The 20,846-nt window shown below is 36.2% G+C and overlaps 1 protein-coding gene across 2 annotated transcripts in view; it reads right to left on the bottom strand.

Moving 5' to 3' along the window:
* The window catches only part of Nedd4 (E3 ubiquitin-protein ligase Nedd4), a 523,801-nt gene that overhangs the window by 108,492 nt on the left and 394,463 nt on the right, over positions 1-20,846 (bottom strand). For both annotated transcript variants that reach the window (XM_090395739.1, XM_090395738.1), the window contains exon 16: positions 7,032-7,261. In XM_090395739.1, the coding sequence (XP_090251865.1) occupies positions 7,032-7,261 (230 nt within the window). The remainder of the gene's footprint in view (positions 1-7,031; positions 7,262-20,846) is intronic.

Genomic DNA, 20,846 nt, shown 5'->3' with positions numbered 1-20,846 from the left:
ACTCAGAGAAGGCCAAAGACCAATCATGGTCTTCCTCTTGGTTGAAGTTTGATGGATAAGATTTGACAATATTAAAGGTCTAACAGAAGATGCAAATATATTCACATGGAGAGTATCAAAATATTTGACACCTACAAACTCAAGTCCCACTTGTGATCATCTTCAGATGGGAGATGACTTTCATTGCCTAATGTAAGACTACTTCTCCACTTATTGCAGGCCTGAAGTGGCTTGAAAAAGTTTCATGTTTGGTCTCTAGAGCAAGGTTAGACTAAATAAAACAAAGAAAAATTACAAAAAAAAAAAAAAATCCTTAGTAAACCTGCAGTACATGAGTTGACATCTTTTTTTGTGAGCAGGATACACATAAAAAACATCAAAAAAGCACACACAGTAGGATGGATTCCCTCGGATAAGGGAGAAAACAGCAGTTTTTTTTTTCTTCTTTTTTTTGGAGGAGTTTGCTTGTTTTGGATTTAATGGTGCAAGGATTGCTATAATCATATAGCACTAGCACAGAAGATACATACATAGGTATAAAAATCAGTATATAAAAACAAATGCAAAGGTGTGTAGAAATAAATGTAAAAAGAAGTAGAAAAATAAGTAGAAAATTTCATCAAAAACATTAAAAAAAAAAACAGGTGTTAAAAGCTTATGGATATATCAATTTTATTCAATGTACAGTATATAATTTATTCAATGTACAGTATATAAGATTATATATATTGATACTCTGTAAAATTTATAAATGAGGTGACACATGATGGCTCTAGTAAAATCTAATGAATATTTTTAATGGGACATGAGCACTCAATATTATGAAGTAACTTTATGGCTTACACATGTAGCAAAAATTATATAGAATTTTATTTAAAAACTCCAACATATTTCATCCAATGTTATGTGGCTTCATCAGGGAGACAGACTGTTAACTACATTCAAAAGATGAATTACAATCACGAGTCATAATTCATGCACATTAGATTGTATTTTGGTCACAGCTGAAGTAGATCATATTACATTATTAGGTTTCAAAAGGAACAACTGTAAAAAGTTGTGCAAATAAAACTTATGAACAGTTAATACTGATCACTTCCCAAAACATGGATATTGGCACATGGGTTGACTGTTCAGGCTCAGACGATTTCATAGAGTGCCACATATTTCTAGGAAAAGACAATCAAAATTGAACTTGCTGGAATGAAGAAGTTTAGTGTGGCTCCAAAGAACTTTTGTGCCTAGTGTCAATAGCATGTGAAACAAGGCCAGATTTGTCGGATTACCAAAATCTATCATAGTTTTGATGTTTTTCAATTCTAATCAATGCAGAATGGCCAGTCTGTCCAAAATAACAAAGCGGGCATGATCAAGGTGCTTGGTAGACACCTGGTAAGAAAAGAGGTGGTAATGCATCTTCCATGGTGGTAATGTATCTTCCTGGTAGAAAGGAAGACAGTTTCTGAGCTAGTTTGAAAAGGAAGTGTATAGATTGAATATTTGAAGAATCTTTGCTTTTTGTTCCGAGGTTCATTTAAGGTATGGTATTGAAATTCTTTTCACATCAGATTGTGGTCTTGTGGAAGGATGATAATAATCAATCATTTCTTTTTGACTTGTACTTTTGTTGTATCTATTACATATCAAATTGTTTTTAATTTTATCCAACAGTCGAGTATGCTTTAAACTCAACCACATACAGCTCACCAATGAAGTTGTTACATTTCAGTAAGATTTGTGCAGATTTTATGCTATCTTTCAAGTAATATCTGCAACAGGTAATATGAGTATTTCAGCTTCTGTGCAATTTTGTGTAACTCAAAATCTAGAGCTTATAACATAGCTTTTATTTGCAAACTACAAATTTATTAGGTGTTGTACAGATTCCCAGGTGGGAGTCTCTTTTTTTGGGTAATGGGTGGGAGAGTGACAAAAAGTTCTCGATGAAGATAGGGAGATAACCTCTGAGAAGACAAAGTTTTGTAAGTCTTTCAATAATCCAAATCTCCAAGCAGGTGTCATGTTTTTTCCATATCAGAGTAAACTGATGTTAAGTGCTCACATTTTAGATGGATGCTTCCAGATTAGCTGATCAGTTGTTGAATGATATTTACAGATGCCAGATAGTTTTCTGGGGGGGGAAAAAAAAAATTTCTCCAGAAACCATAAATGATGAGAGTTAACAATTTTTTTCCAGAATTTTGTACAAAAAGCTAATCAGAGCAATTGGTTAATAGTTTTCTGATGATTTTGGATCCTTTTGAGGATTAGGATAGGCAGTAATAATTGTTTTTTGCCAAGTATACAGAAAAACATTCTCACAGAATATTCTGATGAAGAGGTACAATATGGCAGGTGGTGACAGATGCTTGATCCCTTCTAATGGATGTTATCTGGTCCAGCTACAGTGGGGCAACATTTAAGCAAAACAGCTTTCATTTCTTGTTTTGTAAATGGCCTGTTGTAATCTTTCATGCTGCTTGAAGAGAGCACAAGTTGTTTTCCTGCTTTGCATTTTGGGCAAGGAATTCTGAAGGATTAGAAGAAGATGTTGCTGATGTTTTAGCGAAAATCTCTCCAAGAATATTGACAATTTCTGTTTGATCAGCAATTGTACATCAATTATGTTCAGGGATGGAGAGTGGGGGATTGTATATATGCCCTTAATTTTCCAGATTTTGTTCTAGGCTTCTTTGCTGTTGGTTACACTGGTTATTATTCAGGCCTCCATGAAGTCAAGAGATTCATCGCAGGAGGTCCTTCCTAGAAAACACAAAGTCTATCATACCACTCCTTGAACTCATTGACTGTTCTTGCTCTCACCACTCTATCAGGCAATGCATTCCACGGTTCCACCACCCTCCATGCAGAGAAACCACTCCACGGCCTCTTGCTCACAGATTCCTTTCGTACTTTCCAGGGATGGCCCCTTGTCATAGCTTCTCCCCACTGCTCCACCCTGTAACCTGCAACAGTTTAAAAGTCTTGATCACATCAACCCTCCTTCTTCTATCCACCATCTGCAGTCCACATTCCCTCAACCGATCCTCATAAATAACACTGTACAGCCCTGAAACCATCTTTGTTATCTGGCTCTGCACCCTTTCCATAGTTAATTTATCCCCTTCAAATCCTGGATACCAAATTTGAATACAATAGTCTAAGTGTGGCCTATTCGGGGTCTTATACAACAGAATGATAACTCTTCTATCTCTGCAGGTCACCGTCCTTCTCAGTATTGCAGCAATCCTCTGGGTTACCTTCACCACCTTTGCAATATGCCCTCTGAATTTCAGTTTTCTATCGATCATCACCCACAGATCTCGTCTCCCCTACTTGCTCCAGTACATCTCCTCCAATCAAGTATGCAGTCTCCCATCGATGTATCTCAAACTTCAAGACTTTACATTTTGCTGCATTAAACCGACCCCCATTCATTTGCCCATCTGTCTAGTTTATTCAAATCCTGTTGCAGGGCCACCACATCTGTACTATTACTATAAAAACCCTTCTCAGCTTCACATCATCTGCAAACAACTGAATATCCTCTTGCAATCCACTGACAATGTCATTGGTATAAAGGTTAAACAATATAGGTCTCAGAACCGAGCCCTGTGGAACCCCACTTGTAACCTTCTGCTTCCTTGATATCGCCCCACCATACACAACTCTCTGATACCCATCGATGTATCTCAAACTTCAAGACTTTACATTTTGCTGCATTAAACCGACCCCCATTCATTTGCCCATCTGTCTAGTTTATTCAAATCCTGTTGCAGGGCCACCACATCTGTACTATTACTAAAAACCCTTCTCAGCTTCACATCATCTGCAAACAACTGAATATCCTCTTGCAATCCACTGACAATGTCATTGGTATAAAGGTTAAACAATATAGGTCCCAGAACCGAGCCCTGTGGAACCCCACTTGTAACCTTCTGCTTCCTTGATATCGCCCCACCATACACAACTCTCTGATACCTATCAGACAGCTAACCCTGAATCCAGTTGACTAACCCGACATTTAAACCCATGTGCTGTAACTTAAATATCAGCTTATCATGTGGCACTCTGTCAAATGCCTTTGCAAAATCCAAAAAATGGCAGTGTATGCCTTTCCCTCAACTGCTCCTGTCACTTTATTATAAAAGGCAATCATATTACTTAAGCAAGAGTGCCCCCCCCCCTTAACAAATCAACATGGATTTGTTAAGGGGCACTCTTGTTGATTCTCACAGATAACATTATCCTCATCTGCCCAACGGTGGATATAGTCCCTTATTAATTTCTCCAAGACCTTAACTACTGATGACACACAAACCAGCCTATAATTAGACACTTACAGTCTGCTACCACCCTAATGCAATGAAACTATCTAACCTTCCTTCCATTCCTTGGGTACCTTTCCCATAGCCAGACTTTCATTGAAAAGCCAGGTCAAAGGAGCTGTCAGTTCTTTAGCACATTCTCTCAAACCCATAGTGAAACACCATCCAGTCTCACTGCTTTACTGAACATCCAGAGTACACAGTATTTGGAACAATACTGAGTACTCTCCTTTTGCACCTCTATGTAATTAGATCCAGGATTACTTTTGGCTCTGACAACAGATGTATCTTGCTTGGCCATGTTTGAAAGCAATAAGGTTTGTTGTTATTGTGGGTTGTAAAACGTACTTCAAGCTTCTTTCTATGCTTCCTGCAATCAGCATTCAACTATGGTTAAGGAAAAAGTGAGAATCAACTGAATGTTTTGGGATTTGCAGTTGTGCCAGCATGTGTAATACACTCGGTCACATGATTCTGTGTATTACTGAAAGATTAGCTGACCATCACAAAGTTTTGAATTCTGCAGGGAGGAAGAAGGTGTGCCAATAAATTTGCTCAAATTCCCATCATGATACCCAGGATGTAATATGTGGTTGTTCATGCAAAACAGTGGATATCATGGGTAAGCAACTGCTCCTAAATAAGAACTTACCAGTTTCTCACTTAAACAGCGAGAGAAGGGAGGGTGAGCATACAGTTAAGTTAATGGTAGAGATTGTTCAGGTACGCATATGGAAGGTGTTGCTTTCCACATTTGAGAGAAAGATAGATTATTGTCATCAAGTATATGCTTGACAATTCTTCATCTGATTCTTCATGTCCTATTAGACAGCCAATCTCCAATCCAATGTACTAATCTACTATCCAACCCCATCTGTTCCAATTTGACTAATGATTTGTCATGTGGTAATCTATAGAAAGCCGTTGCAAAATCTAAATATACTCCTGTATATGCATCCCCCTTGTCCAATGCATTCATCGGCATGTTATAATAACTAAGCAGATTGCTAAAATATGATCTATCTTAAGAAAACCCATTACTGTCCATTAAAGAGAATTCCACTGCTGGTATTTGCCTTTTAGTGATGAAAATCATCACTAAAAGGCAAAAACTATGAAAATAGACATGAAAACTGAAAACATTAACCACCTTTTCAAATGTTTTAGCAATTGAGGCACCATTTTTAGTGATGATGGCAAATTAAATATGGATATAGACAACAAACATCAGCAAGGATGGTATTAACTGAGTAAATGTATATGGATTCAGAAAAAAATTGAAAACACTAAAGTATCTATATATATGTACAAAACAGTGTTCAAACCAATTTTAATTTATGGATCTGAGAGCTGGGTTAAAAATAAAACACTTGATCAAGGACTGGAGATTACATATATAGGGTTCTGAGAAAAATTAATGACCTAATGCAAACTGTATGGCTACACCACTGATGTCATTAGTTCACAAGATAGCGAGCAGATGACATCAGTGGCAGCACCATATTAAAAATGAGGGAATTAATCCACCTTAGATCAGCAGCATTAATCTCAGGCAATATTGTTACTTAAACAGAATGGAAGATGAAAGGTTAGTAATACTCCCCCACACCCCCCAGGATGGCAGGAAGAAGACTGGGATCAAGGTGTACTGATAGAATGAGAAGTGCCTTAGGAGACCAAAATATAAGATATGATAATAGTGGAATCCTGAAAGATAACAGATCCTCTAATCCTTATTTATCCTCTAATTAACCTACTAAGAAGGTATCTGAAAACTCACTCTGTTAAATAGTATTAAGAGAAACCCATTAAGAGACGCTCTTCAGAAAAAAATACAACACTAAATCAATATACCATAACTATGCAAGTGAGAAGTGTGTACACACACACTCTTCAAATCACAAACTAAATCTATATGGAAACACATTCTCTGCTCTACCACCATTAATTATATAATCTTATCATTATCAAATTCCTGATCTCCAAGGGTGTCCTTTCTGGACAAACTCCTGAGCATTTAATCTCTTGGTTAAAGCAGAACTTTTATTCCTTTGTATTCATACAAGATGACAAGATGAAGTACTGGAGACACCAACAGAAGAAAGGGTGGGTGACATGATAGAGACCCACAAATCTCTGAAAGGGTCATACAGGACTCTCAGTAAATGGAATTTTTACTTTTATGGTGGGTGGGGGAAGAAACAGGGCATCCATGAAAGTTGAGGTTGAATGTTATCAAGAAAAGGGGACAGAAACTAGATTTTTCTTTTATAGAGCAGTGTGTGATTGAAATTTAGAAGCTGTGAGTGAAGATAGTGAATGAATTCAAGAATATGTATCACACACAGGTGGTGTGAATATGGTAGCCTCCTTCAGTGAGTATCCTGATTTCCTGAAGGTCTATTGTATTAATAATAAATAAATAAATTTAATTAAATAACTTTTGTAAAAATATAGAATTTAAATATGAGGCTATTTTTCAATAGCCTCCAAAATGTTCTGCAAGCTATTGAAAAAGCTTAGAAATGGAGGAAAGAGTAAGTAAAAGTAATCAGAGATGAAAAAGATATGAAAACTGAAGATAAAGATATTCTAGATGCCAATAATAATGCTTAGGAACAATATGGCAGTTTTGGTTGCCATGTTTCATTCAAAAGATAATTATAATTATGAAAAAGAAAAAATAAATACAGCAGTACTTACATAGCAGAGTATTCAAAAAGACCATAATAAGGATTGAACATTTCTTTAGAAAGCAGGTAAAACCATTCCCTTGATGCACCACCATAATCAAGTACCTCTTCACCATCAAATTCTACCCACAACTTATGTCTAAGAATCTCAACCCTGGTTATGGCAGATATAATCCGGTATGAATCTTCTAAAATAGTGGATCGGCTCACTTTCATTTCAAATTTTCCTGATGCATTTGTCTAAAAAAATAAATAAAATAAAACTAGCCTTTTTTTTTTTTTTCCTGGAGTATAAACAGAGTCAACTCTCACTTGTTAGGACCCAAGGAATAGTTGTTATAATAGATAATACGCTATAGTTTTCTTCAGAATACCAATCAAGTTTATAAGGCTTTGGCAGCATTTTCTTGGTAGTTCAATAACAATGAGAGCTGATGTATTACACTATACATAAATATTATTAAGAAATTATAAATTTTTTCATAACATCCAACACTGTTAGATTTTGGAAAATTTTTCTTTTATCCAATAACTGTTTCATAACTGTCTCTTGATATTCAGCATTTTCAGTCATATCAGCCGAACAGAATCAATATAATATTTGTGATCAGATCTGAAGAGAGTGACAAAGTTATATCTAAAACAGACAAAGGATGGAGTGGAATTATAGCTTAAAAAAAAAAAAAAAAACTATGAAGCTGCAAGGTCAGGGTAATGTGTCTACTAACTGCGTGCATTCTTTGGACAGTATGAATATTTTGCAGAAGAAGATACCTTGCCACTTCCAACTGGGGCCAACTAACTCACCTTCAGTTGAAAATCTCGTAGAACAGTTCTGCATGTCCTAGACAGAATTTGGACCACCAGGTCTTATTAACCAATGACCAAACGTATGATGTCACATTTCTCACAAATGCACGAGAAACATAACAATATTAAATTTTTTCTACAATACAGACCAACCACAAACCTAACTCATTTATAGTTTTAAGCAAAAAAGTGAAATTTTACTAGCAAATAACATTTTTGAAGTGAAAATAAATTAAAATTTAAATTTTTATTGTAATTAACATAATTAAATTATTAAATATTACACAAAATTTAATTGCTTCAATTATAATTACATGTGGCAAGTGGATGCTGATTCAATACATATATCTTTTAAAAGTCTATTCCATAGATGTTAAGGAAAATAATAAAGGAAAAAAGCCTTCAGCATGAGCTACATCGTGTTATAACCTTGTAACCCACATACATAATAATGCATGCAAAAAAAACTCTGGAGGGGGGGGGGGAATTCCCTGATGGCCTTCCCATTTTGGTTTTTTAAGTAACCATCTGAATTTAGTCATAAAATATAGTTACTTGTGATAACTTGTATTGTGTTGTTGGGGTTATTATTATACAACACCACCAAGAAGTCCAAGGCTCATCATGGGAGGGCATTCTATACAACCCACTATTTTAACTATTTAATCCTTCATGTACATAGAGTTTCATCTACCACCCACTAACTGTCAAGTTAATGTATACTCTGGCCAATTTGCTTATAAGCAGGATAAAAGATCTGAGTTTCTGGATACATGTGATTGGTTGATTCACCTTCAAATGAAAAAGTCCATATATATATATCATGCATCATGGCAAGAATCAAAATAAGGTCTTTAATGAAGTCTCTAATGAAAGGGCATAATGTCCTGGCATTCTTCCAATTATATCAATGTTTACACACAAATGAGGAATGCAAAGGATCAACGAGTATGGGGGAACAAAAGTTGAATGTGCTGTAAAGTACTGGAATCACAAGAACTCAAATTTATAAAAATCAGTTTTCTGTTGAATGAAAAAGAAGATGAGACATAAGTTATGCATTATTTTTAGAAGCAGAGACATGAAATAATTGCCACATGATGATGATCAATCTCAATGCACAGAGGCAGACAAAATATATCCATAGTAATTTCCATAATGTTATATCACATTTGCAATCAAGCACAGCATGCCTGAATTCTAAATGCCACTATCATTACAAATTTGCAAATTCAAATTAAATGTTTCCTTTGATTTTCTGCCAGATAAAGATCAAAAGAATCTTGTCCATACTAGATATCAAAAAATCATCAAGTCCAGGAGATATTTTGTTAAATGTTCTGAAGGTCTGCTCTCCAGAATTGACTCTTGTTCTGTGTTGCATTTTTATACCTTTCTATTCCACAAGTATTTATTCTACAACTTAGAAATTAGTCTATATTCAACCTATTCCTGAGGATGATGAATCTTGGCCATCAAATTAAAACAATATGCTTTTACTTCTTTTCCAAAATAATGAATGACTTCATACTTCTGGTAATACGGAATGCCCTATTCTTAGTTTTGCTGATGACAGCATTCTCCATTCCTCCTCCTACCTACATGATAAATTTTGCAGTCCTCAAATATCCCAAGCTTCAAGACTTTCTACAACCAGTACCCTTTATCAATCTCCATACCATTCTTCAATGGGTTGATGACAATCTCTATGTATTTTTGATGTTTCCAAAATGTAGTCTTTTTTTTTTTTTCTTTACAAAAAAAAAAAAACCTTAGTTCAAATCACATGTCCCTTTACTTTTAGTAACTCAGCTCAACAGTGAAGACTAGAAGACTCTACTCATGGAATGACATTTAACTCTAGCCTTTTGTGGCACAAACACATCACATCTATAGCATCTTCAACCATCAAAATGCTTCTCCAGCTACTAGTAATGTATAATTTCCAAATCCAATTAACATCTTAGAATAGTGCTCTTACATCTCGTGTAGTGCACGAAAAGTGGACAAACTCTCAATAGAAGAGTTCATGTAATCACTGGCCTGATTGGTTAGCACATGCTCACTCTCTCTCTCTGACCAACATGACAAAAGTTTTTTGAATCCCACTCTGGGCATGTGCATTTTGTGAATGTCTTTGGGTGAGAGTAATTTCATTGACTAGCAACAGACCACTTCCCTGCTTATTGGAGTAAGAAGTAGCTTGAAAAAGTGACATTTGGTCTTTAGTGTAGGACTTCACGATTATCTAAACTTTAGTCTGCTATGGCAATGGTACTAATGCATTACAAGCAAGCCTTTCATGGGTGGAATTCAGATATAAAGTGAGTGGCTTTTGTGCCCTTTCTACAGATACTTCCATGAGTGATAAAGAATACATCCATTATTCTCTCATTTCCACTATATATATACAATAACATGAGCAGTAGCTGTCAACATCTACTTGACATCTTCCCATTCATCTTTCCTTCTGTCTACTTTTGTCCTCTGGAACAACCTTTCCCATTAAGCAAGCACAAAAGACTACAGCTGTTTAACAAGAGGAAGATCAACAGATTCCTTCTTCCTTAATCCTGCTCGCTCATACAGCATCAGCTTGATGCAGGTTCTGACTACTTGTATGTGTGGGAGAGATATATAAAAAAAAGTCAGCTACAATGCTATTTGAAAACTTTTTAACTAATGAGTGAACATCAGTATGGATTGTGCCTTAGTTGATCATGCTTATGTCATTTATCTTTGTGCATATGACATGAAAAGTTTGGAGAAACTGAAAGCATTTGATCAGGTTTGGCGACTGAGGTTTTTATCCTCATAGTTTGAAACCATATTTTTGTTGGCCACTATAGAGATCCATTATTCTCTATATCAGCTGACTTCAAATTCAATGCACACAGCCAAACCGTGGATTGAAGGGAATTCTCGTTATTTCATGTGCGAAACCTAGCCCTACAAAACAACCAAAACTTTGGATTATATACATCTGCAACTCTAAATTCTGATTTCCAAACCATTTTTCAGTGTTATTCTGACAAAGGTATCAGATGAATGATTATAAATTTTGTTTTCATTAAAAAAAATACACACACACAGTCGACCCTTGAACAATGCAGGAGTAAGGGGCGGCGATCCTCCTCCCCCCCAAGTTGTTCGAAAATCTGCGTATAACTTTTGACTCCCCAAAAACTTAACCATTAATAGCCTACTGTTGACTGCTTTACCCATAACAAACAGTCAATTAACACATATTTTGTATGGTATGTATGTACTTTATTAAAGAAATCATAAGGAAGTGAAAATAAATTTACAGTAATGTACTGTATTTATCGATACCGTAAATTTGCATTGTCTGTTTACAAGATGAATCGTATGCCTGTCAGTACCTATATCAAATTGTCTTATATAATACAAAACCACTGTACATGTTATACATATTACTAACACTAGACATCAAAAATAAAAAGATAATGTAAAAAGAAATGATTTATTTATATATATATATTTATTTCCAGGTATAATGATTCATCGTAGGATTCATTCTAGGCTTTAAGGTAGCCTAGCCTATACAATAATGAATGAATCGTTCTAAAATTTTTATTTTATGCTAATTAATTTAAATAATTAATAACAGTTAATTTTATGCAGTCATGATTTAATACTACATCTTTACATTTGTTAATGCGAATGGTCTGTAAGTGTTTATGTGCATAATAAATTTAGTTTAATCCTTTATCCAAGTGTGTGCAAACAAAGTTTGTGCCTGAAAGTATCTTCAGGACTGGGGTAAAGTGGTACAACACCGGGCAACTCCTTGCAAAGGTGGAGCAAGCTACCAACACTCCTATCTCAGTATCTCCCATAATGCAAAACACATCTCCTTCCGGATATGTATAATGCTATGCATTAAGGGAAGGGCCACTACCCAGACTAGTTTCGACCTTTATTGAGGTCTCTTCAGTGGGAGCCAGGCTCAAGTGGAGATACCAAGGCAGAAGCATTAGCAAGGTCATCTCCACCTCAGTCCTGAAGATACTTTCGGTTGCAAACTTTGTTTGCACACACTTGGATAAAGGATTAAACTAAATTTATTATAGTCTGACCAAGTGAAAAATAAACTTTCAACATTTATGTGCATAAGTTTTGATAAATTTTAACTTTTTATAATAGATGTGTGTATACTTTATGGGTAGCAAATGATAAAATAGACTAGTATTAAATATTTTTATGCATTCATTACCATAACTAACTTTTTCTTAATTTTTTCAATATTTCTAGGCTATGCGGTTCGTCTGTGAGTTTTTTCAAATTGGCACAAATCTCCAAAAAACTTTCCAATATATTTATTCAAAAAAAAAAAAAAAGCATATAAATGGAACTGTGCAGTTCAAACCTATGTTCTTCAAGGATCATCTGTGTGTGTGCGTGCGTGTGTGTGTTGTCAAACAAATCCTTGACAACACAATATATAAAACAACAACTTTGCATTTGTTTTTAATGTATCAATGATGACTGCTAATTACAACTGGCATCTGTACTGTCCCCTGTAAAATCTGTTACCTCTCTCTCTCTCTCACACACACACAGTAGAACTAATCAACAATTCACAGCTCAAATCCAAGCTCAGAAAACAAATCTTTCTTTCTTCATTGTTCACTCTTTTTTATGCCTGATCTTTGAACAGCATTATTTCTTGTGAATTTCAGAGTAAAATCTGCAGGCCTTCAAATCTAATGTTAACATTTTTTTTTCTTTCTCCTTAACTACTCATCCATACAGCTTATGTGAGCACCAGCACAGATAGCACCCAGAGAGGGGGAAAGGTGGGGGTGGTCCCCCCACAAAAAAAAACACTAGAAAATTTTCCAAAAATCTTTTTCTAATTAAAATTCATCTTTTAAAATTTATGTTGTGTTGTGTCTTCTATTTCTATGCTATTTATGAATTAGTGGTCACATAAGGTGGGAATACCCTATAGCTCTCGGGAATCACAGCTGCTGTGAACACAAGGTGAACGAGGTAGTGCTCGGGCGGATCGAGAGCTACTCCGTTTGTCTGAGCCAGGCCAGAGGAGATCACCAGTATCATGTATTGGCGTTCATTGAGGATGCTCAGTCAGGTCGTATGCTATGTGTAGTGTGTATTCTCAAATAGTCTACTCAACTTCCCCACCCCACAAGATTAAACCCTGAGTGCATCACTGACGAGCACTAATGTGTTATAGAGGATGAAGAAGGTCTAGTGGGGGGGGGGGGGGGGAGAGATTACCACAAAAAATAGAGAAAAACTTGCCTTAATCGTATATTTACAACTAATCCTGTTACTTCTTTATAAACTGTGAACGAAAACTGAGAAAAGTGGAAACTAACCTTGATTATGTGCATATTCCACTTCAACTTAATCAAACTGCTTTTGTAAGATCAGACATTCCTTCCATGCCAGAGATAAAGGACCATAAAATCTCCTCTTCATGATTTGCTCTGGCTGAAAATTTCCATGCCAACTTTGTTGCCTTCATTTGCTTCCTTTGCCACTCATCTAATTCTGATAACCAGTCTGACCTCTTTGAAGGCTGCATTTCTATTACTCAAACAGGGAGATAATCTTTTTTAGTAATTTCAATGCTCATAATTCAAAGTAGCATTCCCATCTCTAACTTCACAGATCAGGGCAGAGCAGATGCTGAATTATTTGCCATTAATTGTCATGATATATAAGAATATTTTGCAGCTGAGTTGTTACTGATGCAGCCCTTTCATTAGAAAGTCCTGAATTTGAACCAATCAAGGAAAACAATTTCAAATTTTTTTTTTTTCAATTGAAAGTGGGTTAGCAAGTCTAAAATGTAGGCAGTAGAGTTTTTTCATCCCAGAATAAGGCAAACCAAACAACCAGAACACACACATAATTCACACATAAGAAATATACTTGGTACACAATAAATAACGGAAAAAACTCACGTAGAAAGATTATTTATTAGTATAATTTTCGCCTGTGTGTCACAGGCATCTTCAGTACATTAAGCTCAAAATTAAACACTAACCGACAATTCCAAAAAGCACCACCTAAGTAGCTGGTGTAAGATAACTAAAAAGGTCAATAACTTTCTTAAAAAAAAAATTTAAAAAAAAATTAATACAATAAAAAGTTAGGAAAGATTAACTGATTTGTAAAATACTATCTCCTATAAAGGGTATAGACATAAGCCATCGGATCTGTTTAAGTTAGGAGAATGAAGTAGAGTTTCACATGTTTCTTCATAAAGGTGTTCCACGAGAAACTGACTTTTGTGAAGAACTCTTGTCTTTCTCCAATGAACTCTGTGTCTAGTGAAGATGGCATGTTCAGAAAGTCCAGACTTTTCAGGTTTAAAGTATTCAATATAAGATTGGTGTTCTTCTAGCCGAATAGAGGCAGATCTTCCCGTTTGTCCGAAATAAGATAATCCACAAAAGCAAGGAATCTGGTAGACATCTGGATGATTAAGATGTGGAAGCTTGTCCTTAGGAGAAGTGAGAAAGGTGGAGATTTTTCTAAACGGTCGAAAGGCAACAAAAATATTCAGTGGTTTTAAAACTTTTGCTATACGTTCACTGATGCCTTGTACATAAGGGATAGTAATGCGCGTTATTTCTTCTGTGTTTGAAGAGGAAGACATATTAAAACTACTCAAAGTTCTTTTAATGAAGCAATTCTTATAACCATTACATAGAAAGGAAGAAGTTATGTATTGTAGTTCTTTCTGTAAAAGATGTGAAGATGCCTGTGACACACAGGCGAAAATTATACTAATAAATAATCTTTCTACGTGAGTTTCTTCCGTTATTTATTGTGTACCGATATGTCTACTCACGGTTTACCTCTTTTAAAACTTAAGAAATATACTGTATATTTAGGCATAAGACTAAACATCTTATTCTCAAATTATGGACACAAAACCTAATCTGGGTATGTTTCGCTCGTAAGGATCTGTGACTACCAGAGATTATTATCATCATTATTAAACTGTCTAACAAAAATTGTCCACCTACCAATCAGAGATAATCCTCACATTCTAACAACTTCCTGTACCTACTAAAATAAAGGGCCAAAAGGGCTTCAGTTCGCGATGCAAATTAATATAAGCAAAAGCCTTTTATATAATAAAAGGTGAATATATAAATGCTTGGGCAGCATCTATGTCTTTTAAGTAATCTACACTAAGGCAACTTGTGAATGCCAAGGAGTGCATTCCTCTTAGCTCTGTGGTCAACTTACCTTATGAAACCTTCATAGTTTCTAAATTCGGCTTTGAAATAATGCTGGATCTAGTATCCACTTTGCTTATATAAACTTCCTGTACCTTTTTTTTAAAAGAACTATTTTCATCTCCAAATTTCATTTCCACTGCTTGAAAATAAGTCAACAGAGATCCTCCATGGGCAAGGTGCATCACACCATGCAATGAGTCATGTGTTTGTAGCCAGTATAAATTGGGGGAATATGATGCTCCCAAGTCAGTGCAACAGTATCAAGGTGAAATTGCAGCGAGAGGGGAACTGACAGAGTTTCAAAGAGGCATTGTGATAGGATGCCATGTTGCGGGCCTATCTTTTTAGAAAATTGTTGATAAACTGAGCCACCCAACATCAACAATCAGTGATGCCATACTGAGATAGAAGTGCTATCCACAGTAGACAGCTAACAGCAGTAACAGAATGTGACCATAGGATGCTACAAAGGATAATATGTAAAACTGCCATTAGTCAGCCAACATGTTATATGCAGAATTCTGGGCATCGACTGGAATATGAATCTGCACAAAAACATTCAAAAGTTATAAGCCTCAGTTCTCAGAGTAAGACTGCAATATGCAAGTCCCACATGTAGCTTCGTCTTCAGTGGTGCAAAGAGCTTGTACAGTGGGATGTGGAAACTCAGAAAGCTGTCTTGTGGAGTAATGAATCATGCCACATCCTCTACTGAAGAGATGAATGGGTGGGGTGTGGCAGACGCCTGTTATTTATCTTGTTACACACTCTGGTGAACATCTCTTACCAGAGTGTGTAGCCCCAACTATGAAATTCAGAGGAGGCAATGCGATTTTGTTTTTCTTGGTTTGACTTTGGACCTCTGTTTGTGGTGCCATGAACTTTGAGTTCCGAGAGGTATCTGAACATTCTGGACAATGCAATGCTTCCTACTTTGTGGTATTTCTACAGAACTGACCATTTTCTCTTTTAGCAAGACAATGCTCCATGTCATAAGGCTGTAAGTGCATGGTTTGTTGACACGAACGTCACCACAACACTCATTACATGCCTATAGAAGAATGGTCCAATATTCCTATTGATCGCTATCGTATGCTTGTGGAAAGAATGCCCTGGAGGACTGCTGCAGTCATTGCAGTGGAAGGAGGTCCTACATCATATTAAGGTGGAAGCCATAGCTCTTTATTCCTAACACTATGCTGTCTGTTGACTTCTTTCCAAGCAGTGTACTTGGAGTGTCAGGTGTTCTCTTGATAACTTCAACTACAACATTGTCCATATTTTATTTTTTTTTACAGATCAACCACCGCTCAGCCAGTCGCACCCCAATGTACTCAGGCATTTTAAAACAGTTCCAAATGGGGTGGTCTTCATAACTTCTACTGATGTTTCTAAGTCTCTTTCCTGATTATTCTACTCTTCCAATCCAAAAACCTGCTCTGGCCAAATAACTGAAATAATCCTTGCTTCAATGATAGCTTTCACCTACACCACAAGTCCTGGTTCTTTCTCCAACAAGTGGGCCAAAGTGGACCAGAATAAAAATTCAGCATACCTCAAATGACAGCTTTGAAAGGACCAAATGAAGAACCCGGAACACTTACTCAAATGGCAGATGAGATATTTGATCCTTCTCCAAGTGTACTGAGCACTTCTGACCTTCTTTGCTATAGTTCGCCCACAATTAGAAATCATTCGACACTTCAGAAAAAAGGAGAATCCATTCTGATAATAGGGTAATCAGTCCGTATAGTGGGATGAGTTGTTTATTATTACCAGTCAGAAAATTAACTTCTCTTTTATGATTATTGTAGTTAACTATGTTGCTTGTATAACAGTTGGAAAATTTTACTTATGAAGCACGTGATTTCATGTTGGCGACCAATTCGGATGTCCTTCATTTCTTTCTCCTCTTCAGCATGAATCGACTATTCTTGGAAAGACACGAAGCAGGGACCTACAAATGGTGGGCGAACTATATCTATCTCTTTATTTTACTCTGGATACTGCTAAGTCTGATGGTCCAGATGGTACTCATGATTAAGCTCAAAAATTGGGCTCCAGAAATAATATCCTCTATGTCTATTCGAGTTTATCTGGTATTTACCCAATAGCATGGAAGCAAGCACATATTCAGTTAAGCCATCAAACTATCATCCAATTACTCTGACCTCAATTGTCCTGAAAACAATGGAGATCATTAGTAGCCCACTTATTCACTATTTAGAGGCTCATAAATGAATTAGTAATTGCCAATATGGATACTGCCAGTCTTGTTCCACAAAAGATCACCTTACTAACCTTATCCACCTTTGCATATAAGAAATGGAAAGATTTGGAGAAATACTCATGGTAACTTGTGACATTTCCAGGGCATTTGATTCAATCAGCCTCAGAGGCCTTCTCACCAAGTGGTCATTTTGTGGTTTGCTTTTAGCTATTTACAAATGGGTCTTCGGTTTCCTTTGTCAGTGTTCCCTGCATCATGTTAAATGGTTTCTTCTCATCCTAATCAAAGTTATGCTGAAGAAAGCAGACTCCATCCCTCTTCTTCATTTGATAAATAATATAACATTCAAATGCAATCTTTTTTTTTGTGTTTTTTAGCTCTTTCATAACTAATTGTAATACACTTAGAAGGTTAAAACATATTTAATAGAGTTTATATTAAAACTCACGTTTCATTCAATGTCAAATAGACATTATCAGAGAGAGAAGACCAGTTAGCTGCATTTAAAACATGAATCACAAGTTATAATCCCTCAAGTCAGACTATGACCTGATGTGAACAGAATTTCCATACCATACATTAAAGAAATATCTGAACAAATAGCATGGATTCTTTGCAAGTACAATTTATACACTTCCTTCAAACTAGATCAAAAGTGGTCTTTATTTCTAACATTAGCCAATGACAAATTACCACCATTCTCCTTGCCAGGCATCTATCAGGTGTGTCCCGTTCACGATGAATTTGTTACTTTAGACAACATGGCTGTTTTACAAAGATTGGAATTCAGGAATATCAGCACTACATTATATTTTTTGAATCTGACAAGCCTGGCCTCACTTTCCATGCTATTGTTGGCACACTAGACTTGGTTACAAAGTATTCCATGTGTTATATATCCAATGGGATATATAACAAAAATTATATAAGATAAAAAAATCACAGGAAATGTAACAAAAGAAAATCATGAAAAACAGAATAAAGGAAATAGCAAGAAATCACACACTAAGATCAGAACACAAACCATACATAGAGCACACAAAATGACAACACGAAAAAGTACAAATGCAAATAATAACAGGAAACATAATAAATAACATAAATAAATTATAAAAATCTGGAATTAATATTTAAATTTTGAAAGGTTATAATGTCTTGATTAATGTCACTTACCTGAAATCTTCAAAATGAACTTCTGCTAAAAGGGTACAGGCAGTATACAAAATGAGCTGCTACCAAATATATATATCTGTATATTGTGCAATATTTCTCTAATTTTCAGTTCTAAGAGAAGAATATCAGTTATGCCAACCTTGCATCGTTGGGTCTCTGTCCAATCAGGAAACTAACATTCACACTAGCTTTGTCATCACTTTATCCCCCCCTTCTTCCATATTTAATTTGTCATCATCATCACTAAAAATGGTGCCTCAATAGCTAAAACGTTTGATAAGGTGGTTAATGTTTTCAGTTTTCATGTCTATTTTCATAGTTTTTGCCTTTTAGTCATAATTTTCATGCAAACCTGATAACACCCACTGACTAGCTTATATGTCTCAATCATATCATCCCCCCCCCTTCCTCCTATTCATGAGGCTTTGCAACTTACATTCTCTCAATCTGTCCTCGTACTCCACATTCCAAAGACCAGTGACCACCTTTGTGAATCTCCTCTGGACCCTTTCCAACATTATGCTCGTCACCATGAAAACCCAGTGACCAAATCTGTGCACGAGGTCTGATCAAGGCTTTATACAATGGCATCAAAACCTCTCTATTTCTGCATGTCAGGGTCCTCCACCACATCGCTGCCATTATCCGATGTGTCATCACAACTTGTGCAATGTGCCCCTACATTTCAGGTCCATGTCCACCATCACTCCTAGATCTCTCATCTCCTCTACTTCCTTTAAAGTTTCTCCACCAAGTGTATACTTTGTATCCCATCATTGCTTATCAAATTTCAAAACCCTTCACTTTGCAATGTTGAACTGACAGTTCCACTTACTGTCCATTCATGCAATCTATTCAAGTCCTCCTGTAAGATCATAACATCTGCTCGACTCAGGATTGCTCTCCCCAATTTTGAAGCATTTGTAAACAGCTGTATTCAGTAGCTAAATCATCCAAATACCATTAATATACAAACTGAACAACAATGAAGCCGAACTTGACCCCTGCAGTAGACCACTTGTGACCTTCTTCTTTCAGGATACTGCACTCCCATATACAACTTTCTGATACCTATCTGACAGTCAGTCACTGATCCAACCTCAGAAGTCTTTCATCCAATTCCAACTTTATTTAACAGCTTGTTGTGTGGCAGTCTATCAAAAGCTTTTGCAAAATCCAAGTACACCACTGCATATGCATCTCACCTGTCCAAGATATTTGTCACCTTGTTATAGTACATAAGTAACACATGATCTCCCTTTAACAAACCCATGCTGATAACCACAGAGAATACTGCTGTTATCAACCCATTTCTGTATCCTACTTCTCACCAATCTCCAGGACCTTCACCTCAACTCCAGATATACAGACCAGCCCAAAATTTGAAGCTACAGACTTATCACCACCTTTATGTAGTGGAACAATTTTACCCTCCTTCCACTCCCTTGGAACATGTGCTGTTGTAAGACTCCTATTAAACAGGCATGCCAATCTTATGCCAATTCCCTGGAACATTCCCTTAATATGCATGGTGATATGTCATCAAATCCTATTGCCTTATTGACATCAAGGTTATTTATTTCCTGAAATTATTTTTATGTGACACCTCCAAAGACTCATTGAGGGAGGACACCTACTCTACAACTCTCCGTCTCCAATTCACCAACCACAATGAACCACAACTACCTTCATAGTCTACAACAACACCATCTACTGCCTGCCATCACCACCACTAGTATTTTTACAGACAATCACAAACATCTATGCCCACAGTGGGATTTGATTCCGCAGTCTTTTTTGAGTTCGGATATGCTAACTACTCGGCCAACCAGACCAGCAAATACCTCCTGCTCATTCACAATAAAGCCATCCTCTCTTGTCCTCTACACTTAAGTTCCTTATGATTCCACCCCGACCACAATGAAACACTCTTATAAATTTATCATGAATACCTCAACAATGTCTTCTGCAGCAGTTACCATTCTACCATTTTCATCCATTAACATCATCTTACCATGTTCATTCTTCCTTCTACTTGCAGCATATCTAAAAAACTCTCTAGGGCTATTCTTTGCCTGATTTGCCAATTTCTGCTCATATTGCATTTTGTTTTCCTTACTAACTGAGTCATCTTCTGGCTTGTTCTTTATACTCCTCATGTAACTGATTATTACTATTATTTATCTTGTACTGCCTCCAAAGTAGTACCTTCTTCTTCCAGATTTCATGCTTAAGCTCCTCATTCATCCATTTTGCACCTACCTTATTCAGCCTTTTGGCCTTCAGAATACATTCTGAATATTGATGCTGTTATGTATTTCTTTGTCAGTTCCTAAGCAGTATTTATTTCCTTACTACACAACTC

The sequence above is a fragment of the Typopeltis vanoorti genome, chromosome 7 (assembly GCF_054136105.1).
Source record: "Typopeltis vanoorti isolate ZY-2024b chromosome 7, IOZ_Tvanoo_1.0, whole genome shotgun sequence".
Taxonomy (NCBI): domain Eukaryota; kingdom Metazoa; phylum Arthropoda; class Arachnida; order Uropygi; family Thelyphonidae; genus Typopeltis; species Typopeltis vanoorti.
The sequence above is the reverse complement of the archived record's forward strand: the minus strand, read 5'-3'. Positions and strand labels throughout refer to the sequence as shown.